The sequence below is a fragment of the Mesoplodon bidens genome, assembly GCF_964165515.1.
Source record: "Mesoplodon bidens genome assembly, chromosome: 4".
Classification (NCBI taxonomy): domain Eukaryota; kingdom Metazoa; phylum Chordata; class Mammalia; order Artiodactyla; family Ziphiidae; genus Mesoplodon; species Mesoplodon bidens.
In genome coordinates this window covers 128,441,509-128,458,106 of record NC_138160.1, presented here as the reverse complement: position 1 = coordinate 128,458,106, position 16,598 = coordinate 128,441,509, and the positions used below count along the sequence as shown (strand labels likewise).

The window sequence follows — 16,598 nt, the reverse complement described above, 5'->3', positions numbered from 1 at the left end:
AGGCTGTCACTGAGGGTGAAAAACACACCCCTTAGACTTGATTTATTTCTTAGAGTCACAGAGTTAGCATCACCTTCCCAGGGCTCTTTCCACCCTTGACTCCAACACCCTGCACAAACAAGGAGTTAAGTACTTGCAAGATGCTCAGGGAAAAATTCTTCTGGGCTGTGCTTGAATCGGTAGACCAGGTTTGGAAGGTTCGCTTTACCAGTCTGGTCATGTTCAAAAACACTCTAAATCCTAAAACTCGAGGGCTGTCAGTTTCTCAACAATCATCCAGTCTGATGCCCTCCACCTTGAGTGTGCACAATGAGATACTGAGGCCCAGAGGGAGATGCAACCAGCTAAGGTCACTCAGGAGTAAGGTGACGCACCAGCCCCATTTACCTGGGACTGTCCCAGTTCTAGCACAGAAAGTCCCACATCTCAGAAAACCCCTGAGTCCCGGCAAACATCTGGTCACCCTGTGGCGCCAGGGGTCGAGCCAAGATCAGACCTATGTTTCCAAGCTCCAGGCCCTCCCCCTCACACCTGAGCTCTCAGCCCTGCTTCTGACCCCCACAAGAAAGGAGTGAGTGCTATCTCTGACTGCTCTTCCAGACTGGAAAGCTGAAGCAATACTTCACAGACCTGGAGGCCCTGGCCATGGTCACCGCCGCCTTCTGCCATGACATTGACCACAGAGGCACCAACAATCTCTACCAAATGAAGTGAGTCAGTGCTTACTGGCCCTCCTCTCTACCTCCTGCCTCCAGGATTGATTACCTAGATCTGAATGGGTCTCAGATAGACTCGCTTGCCAAGGAGAAGTCCGCAGTCCACAGCTTCCCACTTCCTCCTGCCCTTTGGATCTGGGTAAACTCCTGTGATAGACAGAATAATGATCCTCCCAATGCCTGGAGCCTGGGAATATGTTGCCTTACATTAAAAAAAAAAAAACACTTCATGATGTGACTAAGTTAAGGATGTTGAAATATAGGGATTATCTTGGGTTATCCCAAGTGGGCCCCACATAGTCAGAAGGGTCCTTATAAGAGGGAGGTGGTGGGGATGTCAGAGAGGACAGAAGATGCTACACTGTTGGCTTGGAAGATGGAGGATGGGCCACAAGCCAAGGAATGTAGGGGGCCTCTAGAAGCTAGAAAAGGCAAGGAAACAGATTTTCCACTACAGCCTCCAGAAGGGAAGCAGCTCTGCAGACCCATTTTAGACTTTGAACTCCAGAGCTGTAAGATAATAAAATTTTATTGTCTTAAGCCATTCAGTTTGTGGTAATGTGTCAGAGCAACAACAGGAAACTAATATATTAAACTTCTTCACTCTTCTCCTTCCCTTCCTACCTGTTGAATTAATTCAAGCCAAGATGCTAGCAAAAGAACGGTTCATTTATTCACCTTGGGTTTACAATGCTCCTAACACCATTGTGGTAGGCCCTAGGCTAGGTAAAGGAGGTACCAGGGTGAGCAAACCAGACACAGTCCCTGTCCTCACAGAGCTTATATTCTAGATAGTCTCTGAAGCAGAGTCCTTGAACCATGTTCTGGGGGACCCTCAAGACCACCTTGTGGGCTGGGCAGAGCAGGGATGAGTGTGATACCCATATTATAAATGAGGAAACTGAGGCTCTTCCCAGGGCCCACAGCCTGTAAATCATTAACAAGTCCTAGAACATGCTTCTCTGAGTCTTCTCAGTTCTTGCCTGCTGCTCCAAGGTTAGAGATTGTGTTTACATTTTACCTCGTGGGAAGCTAAGTACTGATCTCAGTGCTTGGCGCATAAAAAGGGCTCAACAAATATTTATTGAATAAAGACATGAATAAATATATTGCTTGTGGGAATTCAGTGGCTTCTCCTAAGGATCAGGTATGGAGGATCTGGGGCTTTGTGATGTTCAAAGTACGGCCCAGTGCCAATGTCCATGGATTGGCACTGGGCCAATAAGTTTCTAAAATTTCATGTGGCACTGTGTTTGTGTCTTTTTCTGGGGATAAGGGTCCACACTTCTAGGGAGTGCACGACCTCAAAGAGGCCCAGAGTCAAATGTGGAGAAAACTAAAGCCTGAGGGTCAGGATACCCTATACCTAGTCCTATTTCCCACTGTCCTACTGTGTGGCAAATTCCTTCTTATTCCTGAACTTCAACCTCTCTGCCTGCAGAATTAGGAGGTGACAGGAATGGATGATGTTTTTAGCCTTCACCTCAGCCATTTCATACTGATCCTCACTCTCTCTGTGTCTCTCTCCTTCTCTCCCATTCAGATCCCAGAACCCACTGGCCAAGCTCCATGGGTCCTCCATCCTGGAAAGACACCATTTGGAGTTTGGCAAAACATTGCTGAGAGATGAGGTAGGATGAGGGCCCTCAGCACTGGGTTTGGGGCCTGAGAAGGAGCCCCCATCTCACAAGAAGCCTGAGTGTGGCCAGGCATTGGCCTGGGCTGCCTCTCCCATCACCTGGGGCGGCCATCAGTAGTTGAGCAACTTTACTGCCAGCATCACTTCTTATATCTCTCCTATGGTTTTCTCTTTAGAGCTTGAATATCTTTCAAAACCTCAATCGCAGGCAGCATGAGCATGCAATCCACATGATGGACATCGCGATCATTGCTACAGACCTCGCCTTGTATTTCAAGTTGGTGTTTCTTCTTCATTTTAAGAATAACAATGATTAGGGAATTCCCTGGCAATCCAGTTGTTAAGACTGCCATGGGCCCGGGTTCCATCCCTGGTCGGGGAACTAAGATCCCGCAAGCCACCCAGCGTGGCCAAAAAAAAGAATAGCAATGATTATAATGATAATGAACGCCACAGTTCTAATTGATTTAGTATATGCTCTGCGCCAGGCACCATACTTTTGCTATGGACACGTCGACTCTCACTACAGCTCTATGAGTTAGATATTTTTACCCCCATTGTACAGATGGGGAAACTGAGATCCAGGGGAAGATTAGCTAAGATCAGATAACAAATCCATGGTAGAGTCTGAGTTGGAACTTAGGTCTTCACTCCCAGGCGTTGGTTCTTTTCACCTTTTTTAAAATTATGTTGTTTTAATTAGCCTCTGTCTGAAACAGCCAACATTAGAAGGCCAGGGGTTGCCTTATTCTAAGATGTGCTCCTTTAACAAACTGGTGTGTTTTGTAGGAAGAGGACAATGTTCCAAAAGATCGTGGATCAGTCTAAGACATATGAGACTCAACATGAGTGGACGCAGTACATGATGCTGGATCAGACACGGAAGGAAATCGTTATGTGAGTTGAGACAGGGCTCAAACCCTGATCCCCTTAAGCCCGGGGTCATAAGGAAAAATTCTGCACTGACAGGCCTTGCTGCCTTCAAGAGAGCCCTGGGACACTTTCCATTATGGAGGCCTCTGACATATGAAGCAAAGAAGTTACGCCAAAACAGCACTGCAGAAATTATATGTTTAATCTTTACTCTAACACGAAAATACAAGACAGTATACTATCGTTTTACTTCTTAGTATACAAAAAGTACACTATTTGAAGTATTTCTATCCTAAAATGCAGAATTTTTGTGGTAAAGTGATGTAACTTTAAAGTTTTTGATAAAACATAGAGCATTATACCAATTATGGTTTGAGTGATAGCTAAATGTCACTCAAAATCTGTAGGCTTAATTTCTTAAGTGTTCTTTTATACATGGCAATGGCCTGCAAAACAGCTGTGCAATTCACAAATTAGTTCCATGATTTGTGTGATATTTAGTGCTTTGCTGGCAGAGGTCTGGTAATGGGATGCAACTTTAAGTTTTCTGGTGAATGTCTTCTTTTAGTTTCTCTCAGTGTGCTTCCATGAGTCACTTCAATTGATGATGGGGTGAGAAGTGTAAATCTGAGGCTTTTTTTTGAATATGTGGCCCAAGCCAAGGGGTCCCTGGCTCCCCTGTGACAGGTCCTGGGTGTTGATGTCAAAGGAAACAAGTCCTGACCCAGTACCCAAAGAGGTGTTGTTAGTTTATCCCCAGATGCTTCTGTGGAGATGAGGTTTAATTAAGTCACAAATGTTAACAAGTCCCTGCAACAGAGAAGGGGCAGCTGCTGGGACAGGCTCAGGGAAGACTAGGCAAGTGGCCAGTCTTTCCCTCAGCTTTGAAGTTGTCCAAGCAGGCCTCCCCAAAGGTCCTCCTATCCTGGGGAGCAGGGTGACCTGCACCACTGAACAAGGAGGTACACACTGGCTACAGCTGCTCCCGGGCAGACCAGGAGCTGCCCTGCGGGACATTTCAAAATGGTGTTGCAGAAGAACTGAATGACTAGAAAGAACACCAAGTTCTTGGACAGGGGGTCTTATTATTAGAAAAGCTGTCTATTCTCCCTATTTAGTTATTCATTTAAAGTGATTCCAAGGAAAATATCGATTTTATTTTGGGAAGAATTAGGAAGCCAATTCCAAAATCCTTATGAGAAATAAGTATGCAAAAAGAGCCAGAAAATTCTGAAAGAGAAAGGAAATAATAGGGACCAGCAGAACTGAAGGCAGTTCCATCCTAGGCATGAGAAGGACAGGTCAATGAACAGACTCAAAAGACAATGCCTAGGGCTTCCCTGGTGGCGCAGTGGTTGAGAGTCCGCCTGCCGATGCAGGGGACACGGGTTCGTGCCCCGGTCTGGGAAGATCCCACATGCCGCAGAGCGGCTGGGCCCGTGAGCCATGGCCGCTGAGCCTGTGCGTCCGGAGCCTGTGCTCTGCAAGGGGAGAGGCCACAACAGTGAGAGGCCCGCCTACCGCAAAAAAAAAAAAAAAAAAAAAGACAATGCCTATGCTAAAAGTGGATTTTCTGCCAGTGGAGAACGGGATAATTTCATAAATGGTGTTGGGACAATGAGGTGGTCTGATTGTTTTTTTTTCCAAGACCAGCAAGCAATTCTCCAGTTCTCAGTGAGCACTGACTGGTTGTCCTACAAATTTCACTCAATTCTCACACTATCAACCCAGAGATAGTGTCAGACCCCACTTACTAAGGGCTCAGCCCCACGAGACTGGCTTCCTTTCAGACACCAATGGCAAGTTCATGTTGCCTGTGCTTCTGATTGACTAGCTATAAATTGGATGTTCCCATGACCACCTCCTTGGGTTCGATTAATTTGTTAGAGTGGGTCACAGAACTCAGAGAAATGTTTACTTACATTACCAGTTTATTATAAAGGTTATTATAAAGAATACAGAAGAACAGCCAAACAGGTACATAGGGTAAGGCCAGAAGGGTCCTGAATGCAGGGGCTTCCATCCCCATGAAACTGGGGTGTATTCACCAACCCTGAAGCTTATTAAATCTCATAGTTCAAGAGTTTTTATAAAACCTAATCTGCAGCTCCTCCCAACCCTTTCCAAGAGGCCAGCAGGTGGGGGTGAAAGTTCCATCCCTCTATTCACTTAGTCTTTCTGGTGACCAGCCCTACCTGAACCCACCTAGGGACCCTACCCTAAGTCGTCCTATATCACCTTATTAGCATAAATCCAAAGAGGGCTTCTTGGGAAGGATAAGACACTCCTATCACTCAGGAAATTTCAAGAATTTTAGGAGCTCTGTGTGCGGAACCAGGGACAAAAACCAAATATATTTCATATTCTACCATATATTTCATATTCTACCACAGAGGTAAATCCCTATTTCACTCCTATAGCAAATAAATTCCAGATGAATCAAGGATTTTAAAATAATGAGAAAACAAACTAAAAATATGGAGAGAGGAAAAAAGCATGGGAGAATTAAAAAGAGTAAGTTTTTCTAAGTGTGACATAAAATTCAAGACATGAATAGATCGATAAATTTGACTACATAAAAATTAGAGATTTCTGCACAACACACAAAAGAACACATAGCTAAAGTCAGAATGCAAATGATACACTGGGGGAAAATATGTGCAACACTTCTGACAGAAAAAGAGCTAATTTCCTTAGTAGTGTTAATACAATTCAAGAAAAAGCCTAATCCCACAGAAAAAAGAGCAAATGGCATGAATAGATATATCCCAGAAAAGGAATTACAGTGGGACGTAAACATATGAATAGATGATGACCTTACCCATAGTGAGAGAAATGCAAAATAAAAGTACCTCGAGATATAATTGTTCATCCCTCTTACTGGCAAAGATTAAATGTTTGCTAACACATGGTGTTGGGCAGTGAGGGGCAACAGGCAATCCTATTCTCTGTGGTGGGAATGTAAATAGGTGCAGTTTTTATTGTTTTGTGTGTGTGTGTGTGTGTGCGTTTTAAAGTTTGCTTATCTTTGATCTTAGTTCCCCGACCAGGGATTGAACCCAGGCCATGGCAATGAGAGCGCTGAGTCCTAACCACTGGACCACCAGGGAACTCCCCAGTAGGGACAGTTTTACGGAGGGCAATGCCTATCAAAATTGTAACCGGCCATACTCTTTGACCCAGCCATCCCACATCTAGGATTTACCCTCCAGATTTTCTCCCACATGTGCTTCAAGGAGTATGCACAAAGTTATTCATTGCAGCATTATTCGTAATCACAAAAAATATTGAAAAAACCTTAAATAACCATCATGGGGCACCAGGTTAAATACATTATGGTATTTTCACACAACACAATGTCATGCAGACTTTACAAAAAAATGATATTAAGGGTTTCAAAAAATTTTGAAAAGCCAGAGGCAGGACTTCTTCAATCATTGTAAAAGCCAAAGTAGTCTTAAGCGGAAGTCTTCACTGAGCACACATACCCCTCCCAAAGCCTTCCAAGACAAATATAGGCTTGGATGGCCTCAAGGGAATCAGTGTTCTCTTTCTTCACATTATCTTCTGGAGAAAGCACAGTAGGTGAGGCATGGTCAGCTCCTCACTCTTCTCCCATGTTACAAAATAAAGGCAAACTCAACCTTTTTGAAGTCTATGGTGCAAAGACCTCTGGGGCATCATACAGAGGGACAATAAATACTGGTGTCCTCAAAGCTTCTTTTAATCGTGGCATTATAAACCCAAGGGAGGGCTTCTGATAGATAAATTTGGAAGAATTTAAAGAATGGAATGACATTGCGACAAAAATTCCGTTCCCAGGGTTTCTAATTATTGCATCTAATCAGTCTTGCAATAAGAAGTATTCATTCATTAACTGATTTTTTTTTTCTTTTTGGCCGCACCACGCGACTTGCGGGATCTTATCCCCAACCAGGGATTGAACCCGTGCCCTCAGCAGTGAAAGCACAGAGTCCTAACCACTGAACCGCCAGGGAATTCCCAATTTGTTAACTGATTTAAAAAAAATAGTCCCATCCTATCTCATCAATAGATGAATTTCCAAAAATATTTGAGTGTTTAGTAATTTATAAAAATAGGTAATATATTTTATTGTATTGGTTAAGCATGTAATAATAATAACTCAATCCAAAATAAAAGTTTTCAACACTTGGAGACCTATGGTCAAAGACAGCATTGTTTAGTTATATAATTTCAACAAATGGACATATTTGGTTGCAAATAAGTATGAAAGGGTAATCAATACATTTCATATATATATATTTTTTTGAATGTCTGTGATATGTGTACAGTTATACACATATATACATACACACACACAAAAAAAACATTAGGATAAAAATCTGTGGGGGAAGTCAACTGGAAATACAAGTTTATGAAGTAAAGGAAGAATGCAAAATTCCAGACTTTTTTTTTAAATTGAAGTATAGTTGATGTACAATATTAATATGTTACAGGTGTACAATATGGTGGTTCACAATTTTTAAAGGTTATACTCCATTTATAGTTATTATAAAATATTGGCTATACTCCCTGTATTGTACAATATATCCTGTAGCTTATTTTTTACATAGTAGTTTGTACCTTTAATTCCCTACCTTTATATTGCCTCTCCCCACTTCCCTCTCCCTACTGGTAACCACTATATCTCCAGCTTGTTCTTCATATCTGTGAGTCTGCTTCTTTTTTTATCACATTCACTAGTTTGTTGTTTTTTTTAGATTCCACATTTAAGTGACATTTAAGTGTAATATTTGCCTTTCTCTGACTGATTTCACTTAGCATAATACTGTCCAAGTCCATCTATGTTGCTGCACATGGCAAAATTTCTTCATTTTATGGCCGAGTAATATTCCCTTGTATATACATACCACATCTTCTTTATCCATTCATCTGTCGACAGACACTTAGGTTGCTTCAATACCTTGGCAATTGTAAATAATGCTGCTATGAACATTGGGGTGCATGTATCTTTTCGAATTAGTGTTTTTGTTTTTTTTGAATATATACCCAGGAGTGGAATTGCTGGGTCATAAGGTAGTTCTATTTTTAGTTTTTTGAGAAACATTCATACTGTTTTCCACAGTGGCTGCACCAATTTACATTCCCCAGCAACAGTGTACGAGAGTTCCCTTTTCTCCACACCCTCACCAACGTTTATTATTTGTGTTTTGTTTTGTTTTGTTTTTTTATGATAGCCATTCTGACAGGTGTGAGGTGATATCTCATTGTGGTTTTGACTTGCAGTTCCCTGATGATTAGTGATGTTGAGCATCTTTCCATGTGCCTATTGGCCATCTGCATTTCCTCCTTGGAAAAATGTCTATTCAGTTCTTCTGCCCATTTTTTAATCAGGATATTTTGTTTTGTTTTGTTTAGGTTGCTTATTTTTTTGATGTTGAATTGTATGAGTTGTTTTACATTTTTGGATATTAACCCCTTATTGGTCATATCAGTTGCAAATACTTTCTCCCATTCTATAGGTTGTCTTTTTGGTTTGTCAACTGTTTCCTTTGCTGTGAAAAAGCTTTTAAGTTTAATTAGGTATCATTTGTTTATTTATATATTTTTAATATATATATTATTTATTTTATTTATTTTATTTATTTTATTTATTTATTTTTGGCTGCACTGGGTCTTCGCTGCTGTGCACGGGCCCCCTCCAGCTGTGGAGAGTGGGGGCCACTCCTCACCACGATGCCTGGGCCTCTCACTGTGGTGGCCTCTCCCGTTGCGGAGCATGGGCTCCAGAGTGCAGGCTCAGTAGCTGTGGCACATGGGCTCAGCAACTGTGGTTCACGGGCTCCAGAGCGCACGCTCAGCAGCTGTGGCGCTCAGGCCCAGCTGCTGCTGGCATGTGGGATCCTCCCGGACCAGGGCTCAAACTCATGTCCCCCGAATTGGCAGGTGGATTCCCAACCACTGCGCCACAAGGGAAGCCCCATTTGTTTATTTTTTGCTTTTATTTCCTTTGCTTTAGAAGACCAATCCAAATATATATATATATATTGCTACAATTTATGTCAGAGTGTTCTGCTTATACTTTCCTCTAGGAGTTTTATGGTTTCTGATCCTATATTTCAGTCTTTAAAATTCCAGACTCTTAAAAAAAAGCTTGTCTCTTTGTTTTTAAATGGGTGACGTGCTGATGGTTGATATGAAAATGCTATGCTATTTAGATTCCTTTATACTTAAAGAATGATGTAATCATTTTAATAGCAAGATGTCAACTTAAAAATGTACACGAAGGTAAACATTTTTCAGAATTCTTCAGCTAGGCACTCAGTGAAAAATGTTGAAGATCTATAAAGCAGGTTTCTCAATCTTAACACTATTGACATTTGCGGACAACAACTCTTTGTTATAGGGGCTATTCTGTGCATTTTAAGATTTCATTTACTAGATGAAATCCCTGGTTTCTGCTCAGTAGAAGCCAGTAGCAGCCCCTGGTTTCTGCTTAGTAGAAGCCAGTAGCAGCCCCTGGTTTCTGCTCACTAGATGCCAGTAGCAGCCCCTCCTCCCCAGTTGTGATGAGCAAAAATATCTCCAGACATTGCCAAATACCCCCAGGGGCAAAAACTGCACTTGGTTGAAAACCACTGCTGTAAAGCAGTCTTGGAGTTGGTCCATCGATTAGGAGATTAGACACATAATTAGAGCTGCTTCATACCTGGGTACATTGTACCTGTTACACACTTGTGGCTTCGGCACCACAGAGTCTGGGTTCAAGTCTCAGCTCTCTCACTTTTTGTTGTTTGACCTTGAGTAGTTTACTTCACCTCTCTGTGCCTCAGTTTTCTCATCTGCTGAAAGAGGGTACTGGTAGTACCTACCTTATGGATTATCACAGGGGCTGAGCTGAGACACGTGGAATGCTGTGCAGCGTTGCTCACGGGGGGTACGGTGTTAGGCTCTTCCTGTGGTATAAAGAGATATACGTATTTGGTCTTTATCCCCATTTCCCAACACAGAGCTCTAAAACCCTTGACAGCAGTAAGAGTCATAGGCTTGGCAGGAGTGTCTTTTGTTCTAATGAAGCAGCTCTTGGTGGGACCCCAGAGGGCTTCATGGTAGGGGCTGATCACCAGAAAGATAAAGCCTTCATTAGAAGCTTGGAATTCTCAGCCCCAGCCCAACCTCTGGGGAGGGGAAAGGACTGGAGACTAAATTAGTTACCAATGGCCAGTGATTTAATAAATCATGCTTATGTGGTAAAAGTGCCATTAAAAACCTCTAAACAAGAGTTCTTAGAGCTACTAGGTCAGTGAACACATCTACGTGCTGGGAGGGTGACAAGTCTGAAAAGGGCATGGAAGCTCTTGTAGGCACCCCCGACCCCATACCTTCTCCTATGCATCTCTTCCACTTGGCTATTCCTGAGTTATATCCTGTATAATAAGAGTTTTCCGAAGTTTTATGAGCTGTCCTAGCAAATTTTTGAATCTGGGGGCTGTGGGAACCCCCTGACTCTGCAGTCAAGTCAGAAGTGTGGGTAACCTGGGAACCTGATACTTGCAGCTGACTTCTGAGGCAAGGGTAGCTTTGTGGGACTAAGCCCTCAAACCTAGTGTCAGAAGTGTCTGACGCTAGTGTCAGAAGTGAATTGTATTGGGACTTCCCTGGTGGTCCAGTGGCTAAGACTCCATGCTCCCAATGCAGGAGCCTCAAGTTTGATCCCTGGTCAGAGAACTAGATCCCACATGCTGCAACTAAGAGTTCACATGCCGCAGCTAAAAGATCCCACATGCTGCAACTAAGACCCAGAGCAGCCAAATAAATAAATTTTTTAAAAAAATAAGTGAATTGTATTGAATTGAATTGAATCGAATCAGAGGACACCTAGTTGGTGACAGAATTTGTTGTTGTGAGGAAAAAACCCAACACCCCCCTCCTGTGCTCTGATTATCTTGGAGTACTCACCTCAACCCTTGAGGCATCTTAAGCCGATTGACTTTTGTGAGTCTCCTGCATTGCTATCTCTTGGGTCACCCCACTTTAGTGTGTTTACTGTAGGACCAAGATGTTACAATCGGGGTGTGACTTTCACTCGTCATTAAACCCTTTACGTCTCCACCTAATTGCAGGTCTCACACTGGATAGTCTGACCAAACCATGCACTGGAAGGTTTCTGTGCATGGATTAGAGATCCTCTAGTGGTAGAATGTGAGGCCTGACACCTGCCACGAGCTCAGATGGCGATTACAATTTGAAATGGTTGGGAAAAAAAAAAATCAAAAGAATAATATTTCCTAACAAATAAAAATGATAAGAAGTCAAATTTCAGTACCCATAAATAAAATGGTATTCTTGTATGGAGGGCCACACTATGACTTTTGTGGGTCATAGGCACCTTTGCTTTCATGGCTTCTTCCTCCATTTAAATAAGTAAATAAAAATCATATTTTATGACTGTGTTGGTATAAAGACAAATATAATCCAGGCTGAAGTCATTCATTATTCATAAATTTACTATATTCTTTTTTTAAAAGAAATTAAGACTTAAATATTTTCATGGGCCCCTAAAAGTATCCTGAACCCTAGGCACTGCCTAAGAGATAAGTGACCCTGTCTTTTTTTTTTTTTTACTGAGCAGCCCATCCTCCCCTCCCCCATCCATCCTTCCATCCATTCATCGATCTAGTAATGAACATTAAGAATTTAGAAACAGTTGCTTGCCCTCTGACGTGGCCCACACTCTGCCTGTGGACTGTTTCTCCCAGAGCCACTCTCACCTTTTGAGATGAACCGCATTCCATCTACGGAATGTGTACCTCTCTAAATAAATCCACTTCTTATCTATCACTTTGTTTCCCACTGAATTCTTTCTGCCACAAGACATAAAGAACCTGAGCTTCAGCAAGTCCTGACACCAGGAACTAAGGCTCCCACCCAGGCGAAGGATGGAATGAGGATGTGGACCCTCCTGACTTCAACTAAAGCTTGGTCTCTGTCTACCTTCGCCCCGATTCTATGCTGAATTCTCCTCTGTTTAAGCCTTCTCATGTACCCTTAGTTTACGCATGCACCCTTAGTTTCAAACTTCCCCAATCTTGCAGTTGGGGGAGACACTACTTTGGGAAAAGATCCCTGGTGTTCTCCTTACTTGCTGCAAGTCATAAATCCTTCCTTCTCCCCCACATCCCCCCTCCAAAAAAAAGAATTTAGAAACATTGTTTGCGCTTGAATCCAAAAGGCAACCACTGTGCTAAATACATACTTCTAATATACATCCGCAAATAATGAAATAGTGGCCAAGATTCTCAAAATCCTAAATCACTCTCCTCAAGCAGCTGTAGTCAAGCAGCAATTAAGGGCCACTTTAAACCCAATGAGCTCATCACGGCTCCAACCTCAGCTGCTATCTGACATTAGGCACTTACTGTGTTCAAAAGAGTGGAGCTTTGGGAAGGGTTGGACGGAAAGTATAAAAACCACGAAGACACGGAAAACACTGCAAACCAAAACTCATAAATCCCCAACAATGTGGGGCTAATGGATTAAGAATTGTTTCAGTGGTAAACGCCTCCAGGGTGGCACTCCTGAATCCTCAATCCTCAGAATCTATCTGGGGCCTGGCATGCAGTAAGCACTCAGCAAAGTGTGCTTGGTGAGTTCACAACCTCCAGCCCCTCTTAAACCCTGGGCCACGCAGCTCAGGCCTCACTGGTCACCTACCCAGTCACCTTTCCGGTGACTGGATGCCAGGCGCCAACTGACCTTGTCTTGACTTATCTATGGCTGTTTTCACATCGCGATGATGAAACTGAGTAGCTGCTAGTGAGCCTACATGCTCTGTAAAACCTAAACTATTTACTATCTGGCCCTTTACAGAAAAAGTTTGCCAGCTCCTGCTTTAGTGTTTTACAAATGAAAAGAGTGAGGCCCAGAGAGACAAAGTGACTTACCTAGTGTCACACGGGCATTCCTGGAACATCAAGGACTGGAATCCAAGTCAACCCACCCCTCTCCCGGACACCCACTGATTTCTCAGGCTCCCTTCAAACTTTCCCCGCAGGCTACAGCCTCCAGGCCAGGTGTAATTCCAAGAAGAATCTGAATGCCTCTCAAGGGCGGCTGGGATGCTTTCAGGGGTCAGCCAAGGGTCAGGGAGAAGCGCCACTGAGCATCCCAGCTGAGCAGAAGTAACATTTGCTTTGGGCCAGGTGAGCGGGAGCCCATCCTGGTGATTGTGATGAAGGTGATAACGATGAAGATGAGGACCATGGGGCACTTATAAAATCATCTTATGTGATGGTCACAGTAACCCCTAGGACAGACAAATTGCATTGAACCCTGTGAAGTTGCTGACTTATGACAGTTTTTGACCCACAAAATCAGAATTTCATATGATCCAACCTAATATGCTTATCTCATTTCACCAAAGAACAGAGAAAGACTCAAAGACATTAAGTCACTTGCTCTAGATATGGCAAGTAAGGACAAGAGTGAGAATCGAATTGCTCTAATTCCAAAGCCTTGTACAGAGTTTTATACTGTTCTCCCATTCAACTCCACCCCTCCTCTCCTCTCGATGACTCTCACCTACCTTGGGGATAAGGTTCAAATTTCTCAGCAAGTCTTCATGACTTACCCTTGCTCTCTTCTGCATAATAACCCTGTTGTCCTTTACCCTCTTTCATCCTAAAATCTTCCTCTTCCTCGCTTTGCATGTCTAATCTATCCCCAAACCCTGTTAAGTTTACTTTTTTTTTTTCTTCTTTGTTTTTTTTTTGCAGTACTTGGGCCTCTCGCTGTTGTGGCCTCTCCCGTTGTGGAGCACAGGCTCCGGACGCGCAGGCCCAGCGGCCACGGCTCACGGGCCCAGCCACTGCGGCACGTGGGATCTTCCCGGACTGGGGCACGAACCCATGTCCCCTGCATCGGCAGGCGGACTCTCAACCACTGTGCCACCAGGGAAGCCCGAGTTTACTTCTTAAATGCCTTGTCTATCTGGACACTTCCTTTTATTGCCACGTACATCTCTTGTCTGGATCCTGAAATGGCTTCCAAACTGGGCTCCCGGCTGGCATTCCTTCTATGTTCCTTAAGTGACTATGAGCTCCCTGCAGTCCCCTCTGGATCCCTAATGTGTAGCATAGCATCTTGGCCTCGGAACACCTAAGGCAGTGGTGCTGAAGTGAATGTAATGCCTTGTCTTTAGGGCACGAGGCTTTGGATTGGCTTTTCTGGTGTCCAGGTGTGTCCTCCACGCCCCCTTCCCCACCACATCCCAGGAACGTACCAAATCTCTATCTCTAAAACACTTAGTTGTTTCCCTAATTGCTGGGAGTCATTTTCACATGATATCTCCAGCCAAGGAAAGTAAACCTCCAATGCTCTCCTGAAGCCACACCTGTGGGCTTAAAATGTAGACACTGACGGGTAGCAGGGAACCAGTGACTCCTGGATTCACAGCCAAATATTCATTTGCTTAATGTGTTTGATGGTAAACATACCGTCTACAACACAACATGAAGCATCAGGCATGTGTTCCTAAGTTATTACAAAGTATAAAGGTGTTTCTAAGAGATGTATGCATTCCTGAAAACTTACTTAAAGATTTCTATGAGTTTTTGAGGGTTTACTTAATCAAAGATAGTTAAGGGCTTCCCTGGTGGCACAGTGGTTGGGAGTCCGCCTGCCGATGCAGGGGACATGGGTTCATGCCCCGGTCCGGGAAGATCCCACACGCCGCGGAGCGGCTGGGCCCGTGAGCCATGGCCGCTGAGCCTGCGCGTCCGGAGCCTGTGCTCCGCAACGGGAGAGGCCACAACAGTGAGAGGCCCGCGTACCGCAAAAAAAAAAAAAAAGATAGTTAAACCTGTTAATATTTCATAACTCCTCAGGCCGTCCAGACCAGCTTATGTAACCTATGCCAGATACAGCTGGTAAATTGTAAAATCATCCAAGCCACTAGTTAGGTTCAGAGCCCCAACCTTCTCCAACTATTCCCTCCCCAGCCCATGCCCATCATCTCACCAAGTCGGGTTGACTCTACCACGTGAGGGTGACCCCATGCTCTTCCAGCCCACGGGTATTGCTGCAGGTCAGGTCCTCCTGCCATCCTACCCACATTGCTGCAGCGTCTTCCTTCCTTCCTTCCTTCTTCCCTCCCTCTCCTGTCTGCTCCATCCTACAGGTGCTGCCAAGCAGCTCTGATGAGGTCATGACCCGGCCCTCAACCTTCAAAAGCTCTTTCTGCTTATTGGATACACCTACACTCCCCAGCATGTAATTAAGGCCCATAGTACATGGCCCGGCATTCCCATCCCAGATGCTCATGCCACTACACCCCGACTCTGAAACACATTCTCAAATTCCTCCCTCTTTCTCCAATTCTTTTCCCATGTCCCCTCCCTTCTGTCTTATATTATACCTACCTATGTAATAATACCTGTCTTACCTTCCTATTATTGTGAAACTCCTTTAAGAATTTATCTTTTAGAGACTTCCCTGGTGGCGCAGTGGTTGGGAGTCCGCCTGCCAATGCAGGGGACATAGGTTCGAGCCCTGGTCCGGGAAGATACCACATGCCATGGAGCAACTAAGCCCGTGTGCCACAAATACTGAGCCTGTGCTCTAGAGCCCACGAGCCACAACTACTGAGGCCATGTGCCATAACTACTGAAGCCCGTGTGCCTAGAGCCTGTGCTCTGAAACAAGTGAAGCGACCGCAATGAGAAGCCCATGCACTGCGACGGAGAGTAGCCCCTGCTCACCGCAACTAGAGAAAGCCCGCACACAGCAACAAAGACCCAATACAGCCATAAATAAATAAATAAATAAATAATAAAATAAATTTATTTTTTAAAAAAGAACCCACCTGCCAATGCAGGGGACACAGTTTCGAGCCCTGGTCTGGGAAGATCCCACAGGCCACGGAGCGACTAAGCCTGTGTGCCCCAACTACTGAACCTGTGCTCTAGAGCCCACAAACCACAACTACCGAGCCTGCATGCCACAACTACTGAAGACTGTGTGCCTAGAGCCCATGCTCTGCAACAAGAGAAGCCACCGCAATGAGAAGCCCGCACACCACAACAAAGAGTAGCTCCCGCTCGCCACAGAGAAACCCTGCACGCAGCAACGAAGACCCAATGCAGCCAAAAAAAAAAGAAATCAAAATCAAAATATTAAAAAAAAAGTGCTTACCTTTTAACCCTTTCTTTCTTTCCTCAATCCCTTCCTCTACTTCTTAACGTAAGGCTTCCTCACAATGACCAGGGTCGCCCTTCTCCCTGCATCATGCATTACTCAATGGGGCAAAAAGCGGTTCTTGGGAGAGGAGCAAAAAACCTTAGATATTACAATGGTCTGTGGCCCTCCAAACAGATATACAGTATGTCTGT

At 44.1% G+C, this 16,598-nt stretch overlaps 1 protein-coding gene across 2 annotated transcripts in view; it reads left to right on the top strand.

The window, feature by feature from the left end:
* Positions 1–16,598, top strand: part of PDE6A (phosphodiesterase 6A) — a gene marked incomplete at its 3' end in the record, with an annotated part of 66,413 nt that overhangs the window by 45,717 nt on the left and 4,098 nt on the right. For both annotated transcript variants that reach the window (XM_081233765.1, XM_081233764.1), the window contains 4 exons: positions 601–710; positions 2,260–2,347; positions 2,532–2,632; positions 3,145–3,252. In XM_081233765.1, the coding sequence (XP_081089891.1) occupies positions 601–710; positions 2,260–2,347; positions 2,532–2,632; positions 3,145–3,252 (407 nt within the window). The remainder of the gene's footprint in view (positions 1–600; positions 711–2,259; positions 2,348–2,531; positions 2,633–3,144; positions 3,253–16,598) is intronic.